The 12,751-nt window shown below is 36.7% G+C and overlaps 2 protein-coding genes across 2 annotated transcripts; one reads left to right on the top strand and one right to left on the bottom strand.

Annotated features, from left to right (window-relative positions):
* Positions 1 to 616: 616 nt before the first annotated feature.
* LOC109189213 (SPX domain-containing protein 4) lies at positions 617 to 4,363 on the top strand. The gene is made up of 3 exons (XM_019340018.1): positions 617 to 1,137; positions 3,183 to 3,339; positions 3,666 to 4,363. The coding sequence occupies exons 1-3, from the start codon at positions 874 to 876 to the stop codon at positions 4,142 to 4,144; spliced, it is 900 nt and encodes a 299-aa protein (XP_019195563.1). The 5' UTR covers positions 617 to 873; the 3' UTR covers positions 4,145 to 4,363.
* Positions 4,364 to 7,351: 2,988 nt separating this feature from the next.
* On the bottom strand, positions 7,352 to 10,735 carry LOC109189212 (phosphate transporter PHO1 homolog 3-like). Its single transcript, XM_019340017.1, has 12 exons — positions 9,846 to 10,735; positions 9,722 to 9,770; positions 9,571 to 9,642; positions 9,345 to 9,474; positions 9,142 to 9,262; positions 8,782 to 9,040; positions 8,577 to 8,681; positions 8,442 to 8,486; positions 8,217 to 8,366; positions 7,845 to 8,123; positions 7,625 to 7,761; positions 7,352 to 7,525 (listed from the first exon to the last, which is right to left on the bottom strand). Exons 1-12 carry the CDS (start codon positions 10,679 to 10,681, stop codon positions 7,420 to 7,422), a joined length of 2,289 nt encoding a protein of 762 aa, XP_019195562.1. The 5' UTR covers positions 10,682 to 10,735; the 3' UTR covers positions 7,352 to 7,419.
* Positions 10,736 to 12,751: the final 2,016 nt, after the last annotated feature.

The raw sequence follows: 12,751 nt of genomic DNA, 5'->3' as shown, positions 1-12,751 counted from the left end.
AAATATAATCGGTAATATTAAGTTTTTTTTTAAATGAAAAAATTGTTATATATCTGGACAAAAAAATATATCTTCCATACAAATGAATAAGGATACCAATTCATTTCTATAACTGAGTTGTTAGAGAACGAGCACATTTTACTAATTTATGAAAATTCTAAACAATGATAAATAAAATCTTCAAAGTTATAGCACCGTATGCGTACATCTAGACATTAGCTATTAATTTGAGCAATTATTTGCACAAATTCAAGCAATGATACCATCAAAATATATAAACGATCCAAACCATATATTTAATTGCACTATATAATATTTGATGTTCTAATTTAAATAATTATATATCGATTCATATATTCTTAATATATTACAACAAATCAATTCCGTGCATCGCACGGGTGCAAATACTAGTGGTTAAATAAATCAAAATTGATTTATAGACTCATTATTTTACCAAACAGGGTCAATGTATTTAGTTGTAATTTTTAAAATTAAATGTGTAATTATTTTTTTATATAGTTTGATGAGCTATTTGATTTTTTTTTTTTAAAGAAGAGATTTTTATGAGAAAAGAATACAAAATTCTCAAACCAAAAGCAGAAAGGCCAAAGTAAATCCAACCTCCATTTCACCTCTGGATATTTATTCGAGGAATACAGAATACTTGCTCTGACAAGTCCCAGAAAAATTACAATAAAAAAAAAAAAAATCTTTTCATGAAATTCTGTTGATTACAGAACAGATAATAATAGATTTATGCAAAAAAACGTCATAGAATTGAATGAATTCATACACTGTTCTACAATCAAAGTAAAAATCGGATAATTTGTTGACTGTTTTTGTTTCATTTTCCTGTTTGATTTGTTTGATTGAATGAAGTTCGGGAAGGAGTTCAAGGTACACTTGGAGGATACCCTTCCGGAATGGAGGGACAAATACTTGCGCTACAAACCCTTGAAGAAGCTGCTCAAGTCCCTCCCCGCCCATCCTTCCGCCGCCGCCGCCGGCGACGGCAGCTTCCAGCCACCTCCGCCCTCTGAGCTGCATGACTGGTTCATCAGACTACTCACTGAAGACCTCGAAAAGTTTAACGATTTCTACGTTGAGCAAGAGGAAGAATTCATTATTCGCTTCCAGGTTTCCTTTTTCACTCTCACCCTCCCATTTCCAATTTCCTTTTTCCTTCTATTTTTGCTTTATCTGTAAATTTCATGTGTTTATTGTTGGCGACATAATCAGCACTTTGTTAATTGCTGGTAAGTCTGCATCTGATTGAGATTTATGCAACTTGGATTGAGATTGGAAGGAAGAATCAAAGGGTTTTCTGCACATAATTTTAGTATGTGCTCACTATCTCGGTATCTCTGGTTGAGTGGTTGCTATCTAAGAAAACCAAGCACCTTTAAAATGGTGGCATGCCATATGATGAGTGCAATAAGTAAGCTAAACAGAAAGTTGGTTTATAGCCCGCACGGGCAGCTCAGTTGGTTCTGGATGGTGAATTGTGGGCAAGTGCAAGAAAGTTGGTTTATAAACTTAACAAAAAGATGAAGGGATGAGGAAACACATGCAGTGAGCTCTAACTGAGCCTGTAAATCGAACCATAAATGCAAAAAATCTTAAGGAAGATGGTTATTAAGAAATTATGAGAATGTAGATAATGAGGAATTTAGGAATTCGTATGTTTGAAAAGGAGTAAGGAATACGAAGTAAGAACATTCGAATGACTGAATGAGTGCTCCTGTTCCTTTGAAATTGGATGTGGTGTATATATATAGGAGTAAAGTGACAGATTAAAGGTATCAAATATCCATCCGGAGAATATTCTTTGATTATGCTGGAGTATAATCAAAGAATCTCTGCAGCATATTCTCAGTTTGTATTAAGAAAATTGAAAATACAAGGTGTCCTTAACGTTTCTTGTGCAACTTCTAGTGTACATCAAGGCACTCAATAGACATAACATTGTGTGCCCTGGTGGTTAAGATTTGATTTATATGAATGAATGTTATCAACAAGTTTATTAGCAGTTCATAGCATGTGAACGGTTAATACATGTGATGAACATTTAGTATACGTAAATATGAGTCTAGACCGTGTCAACATACACTTATTCCTAGTAATGTGAATATCTAGTCAATATTATGTGAATATTGATTCATGACACATGTAGCAATGTGCAACCATGGCATATGGCATCACAACTACATCACCATAGTTCCATTTGACACTATCCGGTTATGATTTCACTACTTCAAAGCTGCTTTAGCCTGTTTGTTTATTAGAATTTTCTTTTCTTCACTATGTGGAATAAATTATAAGAAGAGCCAATCACATAGCCGGAAGTCGCCATTTGTCTCTTAACCCAATCTAACATTATAGGACGGAATGCTGTATAAACTATTTCTGATGTTTTCTGGTTAAATGTAATGTACCAACAAATTAGTATGCATAAACAGTCATAATTCTTTTGTGAGCTCTTGTGGGTTTACACCAACAGTGGCTATGAATTGAAGCCTGATTTCCCTGAAAGCATGGACAAAATTGCTATTGTGGTCCTGAAAGAATTTGTAGTCATAAAATCTTGATACTAATCTTTCAAATTAATAAAGTATCAAACTGATAATACAGAGTAATATTAACAATGTTGTCAGACAATAATATAGCTGTCTTGCTTACCATGAAGATTGATGCGGTGAAATGTATGTTTGACTAACCTACTTTGCACTGTGAGGTTCTTGTTAGAGCCTGTTGGGCGTCGGCCGAGTTCAGCCCCTGCTCGATTCGGGACGTGGGGCTGTGGCTTACTATGGAGGGACGTGGTTAAATGGTTAATGTCCACCTCCTTATCCCCAATTAGTTTTAAGTAGGATATGGCAACCAGATAGCCAAAGAACTCTGTGGTTAAGCGTGCTTGACTTACAGCGTCGCATAATGCAGCGCTGAGATCCAACAGAGCCTTTTAATTTCCTTTATGCCATGATGTTCTTACGTAAGTTGTTCTGATGTCCTTGACAATGTTGCGAAGCAACTAAGGGGTTTTCATTGATTACATGTATCTGTAATGTTTAATGCCTTTTGCTTAATAAGGTTTTGCACTTAAAAATGTAATGTTGTGTAGCACCGACTGGTGAAAATGTAGAATCTTCTTGAATTTTAAAATTCAAGCGTTGTTGCTATAGGAATTGAAGGAAAGAATTGAGCGGGTGAAAGAGAAGAGTGGAAGAGATGTAGCTTCCACATCGGAGAGTGAAGAAATGATGGATATACGTAAAGACTTCGTTGCCATACATGGGCAGATGGTTCTACTTCAGAATTATAGCTCCTTGAATTTTGCAGGTAAAGTTGATATTTCCTTATCCCGATCTATGTCTAATTTGCTTATTAAAGGACCTTGTGACTCAACTCTTTTACCGTTTTAGTGTTTAGCGTTACAACCTACTTTATACTTTACTCTCTACTCCCTCCTTGATACTCCCTGATGTGTTGATTGATCATTGGCTCTAGAGAGTGGTAAATGTTCTCTTTTTTTTCTCCCTTTTTCTTTCCCTTTCGCCCAATTAATGCAGGCCACATGGTGGAAGTAATACTCGTTGAGTCTATACTTAGCATTTTCCTTTAGTGACTTAGTGTATTTCTGAAACATGTTTTTGCATGATCACCAGGTCTTGTGAAGATTCTGAAAAAGTATGATAAACGAACTGGGGGGTTGCTGCGTCTACCTTTTACGCAGTTTGCTGTTCATCAGCCCTTCTTCACAACCGAACCTCTTACCAGATTAGTACGCGAGTGTGAGGCAAATCTGGAGCTTCTCTTTCCTCTGGAAGCCGAAGTTATCGAATCCACGGCCGCTGCACACGACCACGCGGAAGCTTCCTCTTCAAATGTTTCCAACATCTCCCCAGACACTACACTGCAGCTCGGGGAAAAGAATGTGGACATATATCGGGGTACACTTGCTGCAATAAAAGCTATACAAGGCCTAAGAAAGGCGAGCTCAACTTCAAATCCACTGTCGTTTTCTTCTCTCTTGGGGAATCAAGATAATGACATTACAGGCTCCATAACTGCAGAGAACTCGTCTGCCTCTCAGGACGACGAAGAGATGAATCAGGAAGCCGAGGTATCCCATTCCCCCAAATAGAATTCCCTTTGTGTTTAACTTTTTAAGCTGAAACAGTGTTTTAGTTCTTTGCAATAAGTGCTCACCATTACAGTATAATAACCCAAGGCCATAATTCTCTGGGGTGGCACACTAATTTTTTTTTTTAAATACTAATTGGCTGTGAATAAATAGTGAAGGACCTTTATTTGATCCCTTGTATCTCTGTTCAGTGAATATAATTGTCTAATTTTGGGAACAGCTTAACCATGACTAAAAGGTTAGTGAAATGTTAGGTACACTTTTTTTTCTTTGATTACTAAAGGTTAGTGAAATGTTAGGTACACTTTTTTTTCTTTGATTACTACTGACTTTGTTACTGGTAGTCTTATACCTACCGTATGTACGCCTTACCGGTCGGAACCTGTAGGCCGCGTGGCCTCGGCCCTATTCCGACCGGTTCCAGCCGGCTTGGCAGTGGAGCCTTCCCGACCGCCTCGATCGGGGAGAGCTTCGGAGAGACAGCGACAGAAGGCTTGCGTCACGTGTTGATGTTCCTTGGGCAGGGTGCATGATGGCCACGCGGCCAGCATACCGAGACCCCGGATCTTGCCCCCTAGCCCTCTATAAATACCCGCATTTATGACACCAGGAGGGACTTTTGACTCTTGGCTTGACCGGAGCTTGCCGACCCACTGTCGCCCACTCCCGAGCTCAAGCCTTGTACATCATCAGCGTACATACGGACAACCGTATATACTTTATCAGTTACAATGTAGTATCTGTTCATATCTACTTTCTCAAACTATTGAAGCACAAAGAGTCAATACCGCTCCCACTAGAGCTCGAACTCATGACCTCCTATTTGGGAGAGTCACTTCATACCACTAGACCACAAGGTTCATTTAAAATACATGCTTTTAGGGGCAACCCCAACCAAGTTCGACTTCTAGTGGGAACGGCCTATTGGCGTTCTTAGTTTGAGCCGGTCATTGGTCAACTATGGGCAACCTGGGCTGGTTTATCTATTTGTGGTCCTTTGCGGGTTATGGTCGCAATTCGGTTCTTGGTTTGAGCACGTCAGCTATGGGCAATCCAGGTTGGTTTATCTCATTGTAATCCTTTGTTGGCTAGGGTCACAAGACAGGGTCTAATCAGTGCACACCCTCGGTTAGTTGTTGTGGGTTTCTAGTCAAAAAACATAATCAAGTAGCTATAATCTCTTGTCTACTTTGTGGTTAAATGGCAGGGGCACAGACTCAGGAAAAAAGCATGAAATTTCAGATTGTCTGAACATGTAACTATTAGATTCATATGGATAGTTCAAACTTCAAATGTTCTAACATGTGCAGATTGACATTTCTCTGTCGGAATTTCAAGATGTGTTTCAGAAGTAGTCCTTTATAATTTGAGAGGAGTGTAATCCATTTATGTATATGTATGCTTCCCCCCATTCTTGAACCATCTGGGAAGCCAATTCCTTCCCAAACTCTCCTTTCTCTTCCAGACAACACAAATGGCAGACTCGACTGATCTACTAAATGCCAAGATCGAAAGCTTAAACTACAAGCTTCTCCCAAAAAGGTTGAGATGTTGAATCTCCAACTCCAAGGGTTTCTTATATTCCAGTCCGATAGAACATTTCGGAGGATATAAAATACGATGACTCAATGGCTACATGATTAAATGCCGGTGCGCATAAGGGATCTATCCATTTTGGACTTAATTTCCACCAGGGCCGTTTTTTAGATTTTTGTAATTCCGATCTTGCAAATAAATAAGGTCATACAAAAAGTATAAGCGCAATCTTTAAAAACAAATCACAAAATCCTACTAACCTACTACCTCCAAATTCCAAACAAATGGAAAAATAAAATATTAAAAAAAAAAAAACATCTTAAAACTACCGTGTAATGTTCAAAAATAAATATTAGGCCCTCTAAAAATTGAGCCCTGTCCTATTCCCACACAATAGTTATTGCGTGGACCGTGGTCCAAACAAATGTTGGACCATGGTCCAAAAACGACGTCGTTTTGCTGAATTTTATTTTTTCGCGCGGTCAGCTGCAACATACAGTTTTATAACTCATAATGTATGTTATTCTAAAACATAATGTGCATTATTTTTACTCATGATATCCACGACATTGTTTTGGACCCCATAATAATTTGCCGTACAAATCGAAAATATAAAATGCAAGGTGGCAATTCATATCGTGCACCAGGGTGCGCATTGCATTGTGCGCCCTGGTGCAAAACGATGTCGTTTTAGAAATATTTTTTTTTTTTTGGAAATTCTGCTTTCCTGTGTCGATTGTTAATTTTCTTTAAAAAAAATCTCATGTTTCAAAAATGTACATAATTGTATACTAAAATGCACAAAATTGTATATTAAAATGCACATAATTGTATAAGAAAATACACATACTTTTTTTGAAAAGATAATACACATAATCTAACAGAATACATAATACACATAAACTTTTAACATAATACACATAAATTTATTATTTCGAATGTACATAATTGTATATAAAAAAAATGTACATAATTATATATCATAATCGCGTCAACTTAACAAAAAGATGTCATAGTGCAAGGTCTCACCGAGATTTGAACTCAGGTTACTAGATTCAGAGTCCAATGTCCTAACCGCTAGACCATGGGACCTCTTGCCTAAACTACTAGCTGCTGATATTGACTGACGAGAATGTGGAGACGTACAGCGAAAGAGGAAAATAAATCAATCTTAATTATTGCAAAATAATAGGTTTATTATCCTCTTAAAATAAATCATGCTTACATAGTAACTTTTTAATAGTTTGTAATTTTGATTAGTTTTTTAATAATTTACAAATAAAGTTAGGTAAAGTAAAATCAAGTAGGGAAAATTTTTTCTGTCTAAGTGTAAATGCATATTAATAGATTTGTAAGATTATTATTATTATTTTTTTTGTGTATACCACGAGGTGGTCCGGGTCTTTCTCTGTGGTTTTAACTTTGTAAGATCATTATTGCAAATGAGATTAACAATATGAATGCATGTATTGTCTTTAACATCTAAATATTACATTGTATAACTATACTTACATTTTTAATAAAATTAATTCTGCTTTGTATCATAACATTACAACAATACTTATAAATTTTTGTCTTGTGCATCGTTCGACGCAAATACTAGTATATATATATATATATATATATATATATATATATAGCCACACAGTCACACACATCTCCTAAATGGAGAGTCTAAATTTTTCATAAATTTTATGCAGGAAAGTATTCTATATAAATTTTTCATGATCCCTATTAAATTAAGCATTACTGTGTATGGTGTTGTCTACTTCATGGTTAAACGGCAATGGCACAGACTTGACTGCTCGATATTTGCCAACGTTATTCAGATGCTCATTCTCCAACCTGAACACTCAAAACCAGACGCCATTACCAAACCTTCTCAACAATCTCATATTCACACTGTACTGTTTTCTTCTCATATGTGACTGACTATACACTAACCTGAAAAAGTTCCAAATGCCGCGGCGGATGATTTCCAGACAGGCAACAATGGCAATCATGGCTTTCTTAGGGAGGAACGAAAACTCAAAATCTAGAACCAGTTGCATCCATGTCAGCCTCAAAATGATGTTCACCACCTGCATGCATTTGGACTAGTAAATTAAAGAACATGAAGATTTCAAGAAAACAGATTACTGCTGCCATTTTCATTATGGCTTACAATAGCTGCAAAGTAAACAGCGTTGTTTGGAACAAGGAGCTTGTCCCTCAACCAAGGGTTCTTGGAGTTTTTCTGCAACAGACCCCAATCTATAACAATGTCCCAGTACGTATTGGCGATGGTCGTGATCCCAGAAAAGGCTATTGCCAGGACTCTCAGGGTTGTTCCTTTATTTTGTTCATACAGTGTTCTTAGCACCAGTGCAACCACTGTTGTGAAGTACTTGAGACCATTCAGCCCTTGGCTATTGTCTTTCTCCTCGAACAAGCGACGAAGGCACTGCATATATATCAACACCCATTGCATGCCAATTTATGAGTTCTTCAATCTTTTTAATTAGCTGTTAATCAGGCTGGTTATTAGCTAGCATACCTGAAGTAACCGAGCAACGAATGGGATTGCTGCTACAATTATATAAAAGATTTTATACACATCACTTTTCTGACATGTGGTTAATCTTTGTCTGAAGTTTCCCCATCCATAGTAACAGATGTAGAATTCAAAGCTCCTGATGGCCTGAACCTGTAATATAAGATCAGAGCAGTTAATGATGTTTGTAGACATTAAGGTTGATGGAATCTAAGTCAAGAAAGAAACCTGGCTGGTAAGTTGATCTGCCAAGAAGAAATCAGGCAGGCTCACCTGCAAAAACAAGATTTACCAGATTGTCTGAAAATGTAACTTCAACATTCTTATATATGGTTTGTTCTAACATGTTATATATATATATACTTTGAAAAGGGGAGCCAAGATGCAATGCCAGGCGCATTTGATGAGGAAGAAACGGCTTGATCGATACACGATGTTGAGAGGGCAGAATGTTATTATAAGCAGAAGCTGGAATAACAAGAAAAAGTGAATTTTATGGTCAAAACACTATTATCAAACTCAGATTAAACTCAGATTAGGCCATTTGATACCTATCTATCAAACTTACAGTAATCAGGATTGGTGGGACCGACTCGGTGAGCACCTTATAACTTCTTGTTACAGGGTCCATTTCCATACTCATGTGTGAGAGTACAGCAGCCAAAGAAAGCACAGAAATGCCTGAAGCAAGGAGGAGAACTTCTCGATAACCGAGTTCTGTTCCTTGCTTGAAGCCAAATATAAAGGGGTAATTTATGCGGTATCGCCTCCAAAAGTATATGTCCCCAGCATACATGATCATATGTAGGACAATGAATCCAAATAAACTACATAATTAAATTGCAGATTATTAGTAATTTGTTAGGTGTTCATACTGCATATTCAGAATTCAGAAGGCAAGCAGGGAAAGGAAATAAGACAGACAGACCTGTAAAGTGGAAATATATTTTCCATAAACTGAGCACTTTCCTTGTGTTGAAGAAGATGTCTAGCATGTTTAGAAACAATAATAGCTGCAACTAATGCTATTGAACAGCCCGAGAACAAGCCTGCAACACAAAAACCGAAGGGCTCTTTAGCAAGTGTATGCTTTATAATTATAATTTAACTCAGTTAGTTTCACAATCTCACCAAGAAAAAATGTGACTCTGTGCTTCTCGCGCTTCACATGAGGCCTTAAAGCCCTCATTCCTTTCCTTCTATTTCCATTGGCAAAATGCTTTATGAATGTGGCTTCTGTTCTTTCCATGAGTCTACTAACCTGGGAATTGAATGGAAAGAGATCAGAACCAATATGTCATTGCAGGTCTAATCTTAATCTGAAAACGAAATTCCATGTTATGAAAAGCAAACAAACCTCATCAGAGCTTCCAAGATCAGACTTATCAACCATCTCTAGGTATGACCTTGAAGCTTTCCTTGAAGTGACCTATACAATACAAACATGAAAATGAAAGCTGAGCAGAGGTTGCAATTAGACTAATTAAACCTCAATATGATATATATACCTTGTCATACTTCTTCATGATCTTGGAAAATGCCAAAATGTTCAAGAAACTGGTGTAATGAACAACAGATTTTTAAAATGAATTCAGGGGAAAAACAGTCACTCCATAAATTATCACAACTCACCAGTAACTCTTGAGAAGTCTAAGCTTTCTATAGAACTCCATGAATGCCTTTCTCAATCTTTCTTCAGCCTTCCTTAGCTCAGCCTGGTTGTACTTGAGTTCAGAGTTTGATGCCTTCAAAATGTTCTTCAAAGTGGAGATGGGAGTTTCAGGTAGGATGTTGACTGTTACGTCGTATAACACATGTAACGGAGCAGGCCTGAAATCTGTGAAGTTTTTAGTCTTCTCTTCAATAATCCCTGTGTTCTTCTCTTCACCACTCATCTCAATTTCTTGTATTGCATCCATATGTGACTTAGCTTCAATGACAGCAGAATCTGTTCTTGTCTGGGACTGGGCGCCATTAATATCCACCGGAGGTTTTTCTACGACGATCCGGAGAGCTATAAGTGCATCCATTTGCTTGCTTAGCTCATCCGCCTCCTTCCTCACTTCCTCCACCTTTTCTCTGTAAAAGCTGACAACTTTGTTGAATTCATCGTCAAGCCTTCTGAAGAACACCAGCTCGTATTCTCCTCCGGCTTCTGAGGACATAAGGAACGTCGTTTGATACTGCGCCGCCCCAATAATCCCTTCCTGCTCCACACCACTCACCAGTATAACTTCATCTTCATTGTTGCTCCTGGGAGTGCTCAATCGATTCGTCAGCCCACTGAAAGCCCGGTACATGGACACCCTTCTCTTCAAGGACTTCTTCCGACCAGATGATTGCGCCGCCGCATTCTTCTGCCGGAATATCAAGATATCCTTCACAACTCCCTTTAGGTAGTTGTAATCCATGTACGCTTTCCCCCATTCTTGAACCATCTGGGAAGCAAATTCCTTCCCAAACTTCATCTTTTCACACAGAAACCATTCCTTCTCCCTTGAATCCAAAATGTGACATTATATCAGAAATAAAGTTGGACTTTAGATCCTAAGAAGTGGTTGATGGATGTGGTTGACAGTTTTACTACTTTCTTGGAGGATGAGCGGCCTTTTTCAATATTAAGAAGTAAATATAGCTGGAAGGTTTCTTTAAGTTCAAGTTTGTTAATTTCTTTCTTCTTTTCTTGTTTAAAACTCATGAATATAATCTTGTATGAATCACATTGTAAACATTTTTCTTTTCTTTTTTCGATCAATTCTCTATGTATAAATACCCTCTAAGGGTCATATTATAAGGGGACAAATGCATTGCTAGGGAAAAACTTCTACTCTCTAGCAAGAAAAGGGAGAAAGAGAGATATGGCATGCTCATGTACACACTATCTACAAAAAATAGTGGATCTTAGCCTAGCATTATTGCCCAAAAATATCCATAATTTTTACCTTTTGATTTTCACGTAAAATATATTGTCTACTCAAATTTTTTCTCCTCAATTTTTTATATCTTATTCTTGAATCAGTCGTAAAACCAACAGGATTAACCACATCTTATGACCTTAGCCGACAAAGGATCATAGAAAGGTAAATTAGTCGTTGTCCGTAATTAATTGGCTCAAACTAAAAGAGCTAAGTTATTTTCACGAAAACTTAAACTTATAACATTATAATTACCAAGCTGACTCAAGTTTTTATTCTTAATACCTTTGAATCAACATAAAAATCCATGCATGGATAACTTCTTTTTTTTTAAAGGACTATATGAGTACAATATTATAAATGACAATAAAATTGAAGGAACACCCAATTTACTTATTGAGGCAATTAATGTAGCCACAACCTAAATTAAATTATTTGAATAATATTGAAGTATTTGGGACAGGACATCAAAAGGTTTGAACTTACATTTTAGAGATGCTGTGTGCCTGTGTATGATATTATGATACATAAGCGATATTTTACCTAATAGCTTGACAGCTTGTAGTAAAAAATAAATAAATAAAATGAATAAGAGTTAAATTATGTAGACAGGTGAATTCGAACTAATCTCATAATGAATATTGAGTGTCTCAAAAGAAAAAATCTCATAATGGTATGCATATCAAATATTCAAATGTTATATGTAGAAAAATGAGTGCAATAATATTTATGTGAGATACCCATAGTTGAAAAACTTGTTAGGCACTCTTTAGGCGTTTGGGTGTATCTAGTGTCTATGCGGTGATTAATCGGCGTCTAGGCATTCATATATTTTTAAATTTTTTAAGACAAATAATTATAAAATATTTAATATTTTAATAGTTAATACTAAATATTAACCTAACAAACATTTAGAATTTGAATATTTTACGGTTATTTCACTTAAAGTGATGTTGTTCTGAATGAAGTAATCTTTTTTTTTTTTTTTTTTTAAAGAACAATTCCTAACCGGCCTAGTTAGGCGGCTTAGTCGGTGCGTAGGAGGCCTAGGCGGTCAACGCCTAAGCAGTGCTTAGGCGACCTAGTCAGTCGCCTAGACCACCGATTATGGTGATACGTTAGGCGGTGGGCTGACACCTAGGTGAGATTTTTGCAACACTGGAGATACCAGTGTAGTACCCAAAAAAAAAAAAAAAAAATTATATACAACGTGCAATATCATATATTCATACCATAGCTAACATTGTAGTAAATCAATAGTTATTGCATGGATCATGGTCCACACAGTTGTATGGACCACAGTCCAAACACGACGTCATTTTGAGTATTTATTTTTTTTACACGACCCGCTGCAATATACATTTTTATAACTCATATTGTACATTATTCTAATTCATAAAGTACATTATTTTACCCCAAAAGTTTCACTATTCTAACACATAATGTACATTATTCTAACACATAAAGTACATTATTCTAATTCATAATGTACATTATTCTAACTCATAAAATTCAAAAACGTTGTTTTGAACTATGGTCCACACAATAATTTTCCGTAGTAAATCTGCAATCGTTATGCTATGGACTCGTGTCCAGCATGCATTGTGGACACGGTAACGGTGC

The sequence above is a fragment of the Ipomoea nil genome, unplaced genomic scaffold, assembly GCF_001879475.1.
Source record: "Ipomoea nil cultivar Tokyo-kokei standard unplaced genomic scaffold, Asagao_1.1 scaffold1509, whole genome shotgun sequence".
Classification (NCBI taxonomy): domain Eukaryota; kingdom Viridiplantae; phylum Streptophyta; class Magnoliopsida; order Solanales; family Convolvulaceae; genus Ipomoea; species Ipomoea nil.
This window is presented reverse-complemented; position numbering and strand designations above follow the sequence as displayed.

Coding starts and splice junctions, on each gene's coding strand:
- LOC109189213 (XM_019340018.1), top strand. CDS start 874: ATGAAGTTCGGGAAGGAGTTCAAGGTACACTTGGAGGATACCCTTCCG. Junction 1,138..3,182: donor AATTCATTATTCGCTTCCAG/GTTTCCTTTTTC, acceptor TTGTTGCTATAG/GAATTGAAGGAAAGAATTGA. Junction 3,340..3,665: donor TAGCTCCTTGAATTTTGCAG/GTAAAGTTGATA, acceptor CATGATCACCAG/GTCTTGTGAAGATTCTGAAA.
- LOC109189212 (XM_019340017.1), bottom strand. CDS start 10,681: ATGAAGTTTGGGAAGGAATTTGCTTCCCAGATGGTTCAAGAATGGGGG. Junction 9,263..9,344: donor CAGAGTCACATTTTTTCTTG/GTGAGATTGTGA, acceptor TTTGTGTTGCAG/GCTTGTTCTCGGGCTGTTCA. Junction 8,124..8,216: donor TCGTTGCTCGGTTACTTCAG/GTATGCTAGCTA, acceptor ATATATATGCAG/TGCCTTCGTCGCTTGTTCGA.